The sequence below is a fragment of the Oncorhynchus masou genome, chromosome 30 (assembly GCF_036934945.1).
Source record: "Oncorhynchus masou masou isolate Uvic2021 chromosome 30, UVic_Omas_1.1, whole genome shotgun sequence".
Taxonomy (NCBI): domain Eukaryota; kingdom Metazoa; phylum Chordata; class Actinopteri; order Salmoniformes; family Salmonidae; genus Oncorhynchus; species Oncorhynchus masou.
In genome coordinates this window covers 65,143,341-65,150,960 of record NC_088241.1, presented here as the reverse complement: position 1 = coordinate 65,150,960, position 7,620 = coordinate 65,143,341, and the positions used below count along the sequence as shown (strand labels likewise).

At 45.2% G+C, this 7,620-nt stretch overlaps 2 protein-coding genes across 2 annotated transcripts in view; one reads left to right on the top strand and one right to left on the bottom strand.

Moving 5' to 3' along the window:
• Positions 1–69: 69 nt before the first annotated feature.
• Positions 70–4,692, top strand: LOC135522945 (U6 snRNA-associated Sm-like protein LSm5). Its single transcript, XM_064949667.1, has 5 exons — positions 70–178; positions 803–898; positions 1,234–1,261; positions 4,155–4,227; positions 4,468–4,692. Exons 1-5 carry the CDS (start codon positions 133–135, stop codon positions 4,498–4,500), a joined length of 276 nt encoding a protein of 91 aa, XP_064805739.1. The 5' UTR covers positions 70–132; the 3' UTR covers positions 4,501–4,692.
• Positions 4,693–5,070: 378 nt separating this feature from the next.
• LOC135522944 (proteasome activator complex subunit 2-like) overlaps positions 5,071–7,620 on the bottom strand; it is a 9,529-nt gene continuing 6,979 nt past the window's right edge. Inside the window, exons 10-11 of the mRNA XM_064949666.1 lie at positions 6,147–6,233; positions 5,071–5,451 (exon numbers count right to left, since the gene is read on the bottom strand). Of these exons, the coding sequence (XP_064805738.1) occupies positions 5,371–5,451; positions 6,147–6,233 (168 nt within the window). The 3' untranslated portion in view covers positions 5,071–5,370. The remainder of the gene's footprint in view (positions 5,452–6,146; positions 6,234–7,620) is intronic.

Genomic DNA, 7,620 nt, shown 5'->3' with positions numbered 1-7,620 from the left:
ACCACAGTCATAATGAAAACGACCCCCTCCCAGTGCTTGGATACAATAAAACATCAGTGTTTGATTGTTTCAGTCTGATTATTTTTGGGTTGATTGGTCGATGGATTACTTCCGCCTTTCTTCAAACGAAACATGGCAGCCACTCCAGCTACAAATCCGTCACAGTTGCTCCCACTTGGTTTGTGTGATTTTCTTTATATTGTGTATGAAATTATACAGATAACAAGCACGTCGGTAACGCTCAATGCGGGGTTGTATATTGAAATATACCCATTTTCAGGATATGTAATGCAGGATTCATGTAAACTAGTAGTTGTAGCATGTCCGCATTGCAAAGCTAGCTAACGTTAGCTAGCTAAGTAGCGAAAGTAGCCAAACCTTACCCGCCGGCCAGGATGTCACAGATATGAGCTAAATGTTTCAACTACAGCAATTTTCTGTATTACATTCGTGCCATATGACTTTCATTTTATATATTTTCAATTTAAGTTAGCTAACTACATTTTGAAAGAACGCTAGCAAAATAGGCATCCAACCAGATTAGCCAAATTCAAACTCTCGCGGGAATGTTTGGGCTTCTCCAAATCAGGTCCTGCAGTCCCAGGTGCAGGCTTTTGTTCCAGCCCATCACTAACCCACTTGATTCAGTCAAATAATACATTAGTCATGGTCATCTGTCTGGACAATGATTACACCTAGCAGAATCAAGATGTGCGTTGGGTTGCTGGGAAGCCTGACACAAAAGCATGTAGTTCTCTTGATCGTCAGTCTGTGATTTCAACATGTATTTTTGTTCTTTCAGAACTCGTGGACAAATGTATAGGTTCCCGAATCCATATCGTCATGAAGAACGACAAAGAAATTGTTGGCACCCTGTTGGGTTTCGACGATTTTGTCAGTATCCTTTACACAAACGTCCTACAAAACATAAAATTATTTATCCTTCATTGTTGTTGAGCTGTGGGAAATCCTACGCTCCGATAGAATTTTGCTCTCCAGCCCTAATCTAACCAGCCGCTCATTTGGACCTCAACTATCTGAAACGGGTGTGTTTGTATAGGGCTGGAGCAAAAGCCCTCACCCCCCCAGTCACTCTCCAGGAGGAGGGTTTGCTTCCGCTGCAGAAGTATGGTACATTGTACAAAACCAGTCGTTATTGAATTTAAACGTTTGCCATACTGTAATCATTTAGTTCGTCAATGTACAGATTATCCTTCACCCACCCACCTTCAGACATGGTGCTAGAGGACGTGACAGAATTGTAAGTACACAAGTATTACAGTTCACTTACATGGAGTGGAATCACACGGCTGCTTATACATATCGTGTGTCCCAAATAACACTTTGTTCCCAATATAGTGCACTACTTTCAACCAGGGCTCATAGTGCTTTAATTAAAAGTAGTGAATGATAGCCTATATGGATTGCTCTCTTGGGCCCTGTCTAGAAAACAACCCTCGCTAGTCCACCTATGCACTTGGGGAGAACTGAAAGGGTGGCTATTGTCTTTGATAATTTTTAGGGCCTTCCTCTGACACCTCCTGGTATAGAGGTCCTGGATGGCAGGAAGCTTTGCCCGTTCGCACTACCCTTTGTGGTGCCTTGCGTTCGGAGGCCGAGCAGTTGCCATGACAGGCAGTGATGGTGCAGCTGTCGAACCTTTTGAGGATCTGAGGACCCATGCCAAATCTTTTCAGTTTCCTGAGAGGGAATAGGTTTTGTTGTGCCCTCTTCACGACTGTCGGTGTGCTTGGACCATGTTAGTTTGTTGGTGATGTGGACACCAAGGAACTTGAAGCTCTCAACCTGCTCCACTGCAGCCCCGTCGATGAGAATGGGGGCATGCTTGGTCCTCTTTTTCCTGCAGTCCACAATAATCTCCTTTGTCTTGATCATGTTGAGGGACAGGTTGTTGTCCTGGCACCACACGGTCAGGTCTCTGACCTCCTCCCTATAGGCTGTATCATTGTCTGTGATCAGGCCTACCACTGTTGTCATCTGCAAACTTAATGATGGTGTTGGAGTCGTGCCTGACCATGCAGTCATGAGTACAGGAGGGAGGGGACTGAGCATGCACCGCTGAGGGTCCCCTGTGTTGAGGATCAGCGTGGTGGATGTGTTGTTACCTACCCTTACAACCTGGGGGTTGCCCGTCAGTTGCAGAGGGAGTCTTTTAGTCCCAGGGTCCTTAGCTTATCGATGAGCTTTGAGGGCACTATGGTGTTGAACGCTGAGCTGTAGTCAATGAACAGCATTCTCACATAGGTGTTCCTTTTGTCCAGTTGGGAAAGGGCAGTGTGGAGTGCAATAGAGATGGCATCATCTGTGGATCTGTTTGGGCTGTATGCAAATTGGAGTGGGTCCAGGGTTTCTGGGATAATGGTGTTGATGTGAGCCATGACCAGCCTTTTAAAGCACTTCATGGCTACAGACGTGAGTGCTACGGGTCGGTAGTAATTTAGGCAGGTTAACGTAATGTTCTTGAGCACAGGCACTATGGTGGTCTGCTTCAAACATATTGGTATTACAGACTCAGACAGGGAGAGGATGAAAATGTCAGTGAAGACACTTGCCAGTTGGTCAGTGCATGCTCGCAGTCCACATCCTGGTAATCCATCTGGCCCTGCAGCCTTGTGACCTGTCTAAAGGTCTTACTCACATCGGCTGCGGAGAGCATGATCAGTCTTCCGGATTAGCTGGTGCTCTCATGCATGTTTCAGTGTTATTTGCCTTGAAGCGAGCATAGAAGTAGTTGAGGTCGTCTGGTAGGCTCGTGTCACTGGGCAGCTCTCGGCTGTGCTTCCCTTTGTAGTCTGTAATAATTTGCCACATCCGATGAGCGTCAGAGCCGGTGTAGTATGAGTCAATATAAGTCCTGTATTGACCCTTTCCTGTTTGCTGATTCATCTGAGGGCATAGTGGGATTTCTTATAAGCTTCCGGGTTAGATTTCCACTCCTTGAAAGCGGCAGCTCCAGCCTTTAGCTCAGTGTGGATTCTGCCTGTAGTCCATGGCTTCTACAAATAATCTAGTCACTGGTGCTTCCTGCTTTAATCTTTGCTTGTAAGCAGGAATCAGGCTGGAATTATGGTCAGATTTGCCAAATGGAGGGTGAGGGAGAGCTTTGTATGCGTATCTGTGTGTGGAGTAAAGGTGGTCCAGAGTTCTTTCCCCTCTGGTTGCACTTCTAACATGCTGATAGAAATTTGGTGAAACTGATTTAAGTTTCCCTGCATTAAAGTTCCCGGCCACTAGGCGCGCCGCCTCTGGGTGAGCGTTTTCTTGTTTGCTTATGGCGGAATACAGCTCATACAATGCTGTCTAAGTGCCACCCTCTGACTATGGTGGTATGTAAAACAGCTACGAAAATACAGATAAGCTGTAGACCACACTATCTACCTAGAGAGTTTATCATGAGATACTCTACCTCAGGTGAGCAATAGCTCGAGACTTGCTTAGATATCGTGCACCAGCTGTTATTTACAGAAATACATAGTCTGCCGCCCTTTGTCATACCAGATGACGGTGGAGCGTATAACCAGCCAGCTGAATGTTGATAGTGTCATGATTTAGCCACGACTCCGTGAACCATAAGATGTTAGTGTTTAATGTCCTGTTGGTAGTTTATCCTTCCTGCGTAGCTCGTCAATTTTGTTCTCCCAAGATTGCACGTTTGCTAGTAGAATGGAGGGAAGTGGTGGTTTCGATTCGATCGCCTACGAATTCTCAGAAGGCAGCCTTTTTTCTTTCTCTCTGCCTCATCTTCAGGCATATCGCGGGGATCTGTTCCCGAGAAAGCAGTGTATCCTTCGTGTCAGACTCCTGAAAGGGGGGGAAAAAAGGATTCTACCAGTACTCGCAGTGATGTCTGGAAGTTATTTTTGTTTATGAGAGACGGTAGAGGCAACATTGTGTACCAAAAATGTTTAAAAAAATAAGTTGCAAATAAACAAACAGGTTGGGGCCTTCCTCTCCGGCGCCATCTTAAGAGCAGTATATGTTGCTAAATCCAGTAAACCCATTGGAGGTGAAGAGCTTCAGAAGGAGCCTATCACCACACTGCTTCAATCTGTCCCGATTCTTTCAGCTCTACAGAGGTACCTGGTGTAGGACATGTGTTGAATCTTTCCTCTTGATGACTCTCTTGTTTTTAGTGAAATCACACCGGAGGGAAGGAGGATCACCAAACTGGATCAGATACTGCTCAACGGCAACAACATCACCATGGTGAGCACATACTATAGATGTATTATCTGATTGTCAAATGGAGTGCGACAGACCACCGTCCTATCCAGAGGGTGTACTTGTATATCAAGCTGCCGTACATTACGGAAACAGGAAATGGGCTCCTGTCCTACGGGCCATTCTTGCTCAGACGAGGCTTTTCTTGGACCTTTTTTACTAGATTGTCAAATGCTTGACGCTGCAGCTGATTGACCCATTCTGTTGTATCCTTCTCTTTTCCAGCTCATACCTGGAGGTGAAGGGCCCGAAGTATGAAAATAACATTTTGCTGAAACATTGTTTTACGTTGTGGATGTATACTTGCCTTCCTATCAGTACTTTACTTTCCTCAGTTTGTGATGTTTTATTATGGTTCTTTTGGTTTTTAGTTTTGAGAAAATAATTGTAACAAAAGTTTAGGTTTTTTTTTCCTAATGAAGGCTAAATAAAGGTTTGTGTACAGAGAAACAGTTGGTTGGAACTTTGACATGTGTAACGTCAACCATTTCTACTTTAGTGGTGAGAAACAGTCCAATTTTTTTTATTTTATATATAAATAAATCACAGTGATTGGAAAAAAACAACAACCCCCAGTGTGTTCATTTGTAGCTCCTAAAGGACAAGACAGAGCATCATGAACTTCGGCCGTGGGTTGACTGTCCTCTCTCCTCACCACAGAACATCGGATGTCATTTTCTGTTTATTTCCCGACAATTCTACACGTTAGAAATCGCCGCCGTTCATCGACACCCCAGCAGGTGATCTACAGCCTGTTTATGGTGTGTCTCGTCTTTTTAATAGTGCATCTGTTGCTTCCAGAGTTGCAATCATCATTTAGTCTCTAGGTTCAGTGTTTAACATTAAGATGAGTTTATTAGCATGAAGAAAAAACAACAGGCTAATCTGGACACTGATGTACAAATAGAAACAGCACTGGTTGAGTGTTGATTGGTATTGTAGTATACACCTTGAAAATATCACATGGTTGAAATGAATTCAACCTCACTATTCCTCTTCGTCCCTTCACCTGGGCGCCAGCCTGTTTGTGCTAACATGCCAAATCCTTGTCATGTTGCTTGACAAGGACAGCAATAGATCAGGATACAACGAAATCTGGAACCAGGTTACTTCCTCCTCTCATGCGTCTCAGTACATTGAGGGCTTCTCTTCTCCTTTTGGATTGGTCACTTTTTCCAGGTTCTTGCTGATGATGTCATACAGTTCTACCTGCAACACACACAAACAAACATTGATGAAGTGAGTGGTCTTGTTTACTGGTGTTTTTATCTTTTCATCTATTTTTATTTTACTAGGCAAGACAGTATAAGAACAAATTCTTATTTACAATGACGGCCTAGGAACAGTGGGTTACTTAACTGCCTCTTTCAGGGACAGAACAACAGATTTTTACCTTGTCAGCTCGGGATTTGATCTTGCAACCTTTCGGTTACTAGTCTCGACGCTTTAACCACTAGGCTACGCTGCCGCCCCTGTAGGCCTATAGCTGGATCTAAACAACAGACGTGGGAAATGGTTTCATCTTGAAGTTGCGTTTACTTTTGAGGTATGAAAACATCTGACAACGTTAATTTATGAGTGACCTTCACTTGTTTACTTATAGATTGACTTATTAAAGCTGCAATATGTACCTTTTTTTTGACCAAATTCACATAGAAATGTGAGTTATAGATCTGTCATCCTCATTGAAAGAAATTGTAGATCAGTTCTATATGCACTATTTCTATGCTTCCTGTGCTTAAGTTGATATTTTTTTTGTCTCTTACTTTTTTGATAGTATCTTGCCTCTCCCAAATGGTACCCTTTTCACTGTATAGTGCACTACCTTTGTCCAGAGCCCTATGTCAAAAGTAGTGCACTATATAGGAAATAGGGTGCCATTTGAGATTAAATCAGTCACTCACATAGAAGCCACGGATGTCCAGGAGGATGACTCTGATGTCAGAGTAGACAGCCTCATCCTTCTCATGGACCAGTGAGCGGTAGTCCATCTGATTTTAACCAGAAGGAGGAGAAACACAGGGATGTGGGAGGAGGAGGAGAAACACAGGGATGAGGAAGGACGAGGAGAAGGAGGAGAAACAGGGATGAGGTAGGACGAGGACAAGGAGAGATGTGTTACGACATCAGGATGGGGAAGGACGAGGAGGAGGAGAAACACAGGGATGAGGAAGGAAGAGGACAAGGAGGAGAAACAGGGATGAGGAAGGACGAGGACACGGAGAGATGTGTTACGACATCAGGATGAGGAAGGTAGAGGACGAGGAGAAACACAGGGATGAGGAAGGAAGAGGACAAGGAGAGATGTGTTACGACATCAGGATGAGGAAGGAAGAGGACGAGGAGAAACACAGGGATGAGGAAGGAAGAGGACAAGGAGAGATGTGTTACAACATCAGGATGAGGAAGGAAGAGGACGAGGAGAAACACAGGGATGAGGAAGGAAGAGGACAAGGAGGAGAAACAGGGATGAGGAAGGACGAGGACACGGAGAGATGTGTTACGACATCAGGATGAGGAAGGAAGAGGACTAGGAGAAACACAGGGATGAGGAAGGAAGAGGAAAAGGAGGAGAAACAGGGATGAGGAAGGAAGAGGACAAGGAGGAGAAACGGGATGAGGAAGGAAGAGGACAAGGAGGAGAAACAGGGATGAGGAAGGAAGAGGACAAGGAGAGATGTGTTACGACATCAGGATGAGGAAGGAAGAGGACGAGGAGGAGGAGAAACAGGGATGAGGAAGGACGAGGACACGGAGAGGTGTTACGACATCAGGATGAGGAAGGAAGATGAGGAGGAGGAGAAACACAGGGATGAGGAAGGAAGAGGACAAGGAGGAGAAACAGGGATGAGGAAGGAAGAGGACAAGGAGGAGAAACAGGGATGAGGAAGGAAGAGGACAAGGAGGAGAAACAGGGATGAGGAAGGAAGAGGACAAGGAGGAGAAACAGGGATGAGGAAGGACGAGGACAAGGAGAGATGTGTTACGACATCAGGATGAGGAAGGAAGAGGACGAGGAGAAACACAGGGATGAGGAAGGAAGAGGACAAGGAGAGATGTGTTACGACATCAGGATGAGGAAGGAAGAGGACAAGGAGGAGAAACAGGGATGAGGAAGGAAGAGGACAAGGAGAGATGTGTTACGACATCAGGATGAGGAAGGAAGAGGACAAGGAGGACGAGGAGAAACACAGGGATGAGGAAGGAAGAGGACAAGGAGGAGAAACAGGGATGAGGAAGGAAGAGGACAAGGAGAGATGTGTTACGACATCAGGATGAGGAAGGAAGAGGAGGAGGAGGAGAAACAGGGATGAGGAAGGAAGAGGACGAGGAGGAGAAACACAGGGATGAGGAAGGAAGAGGACAAGGAGAGATGTG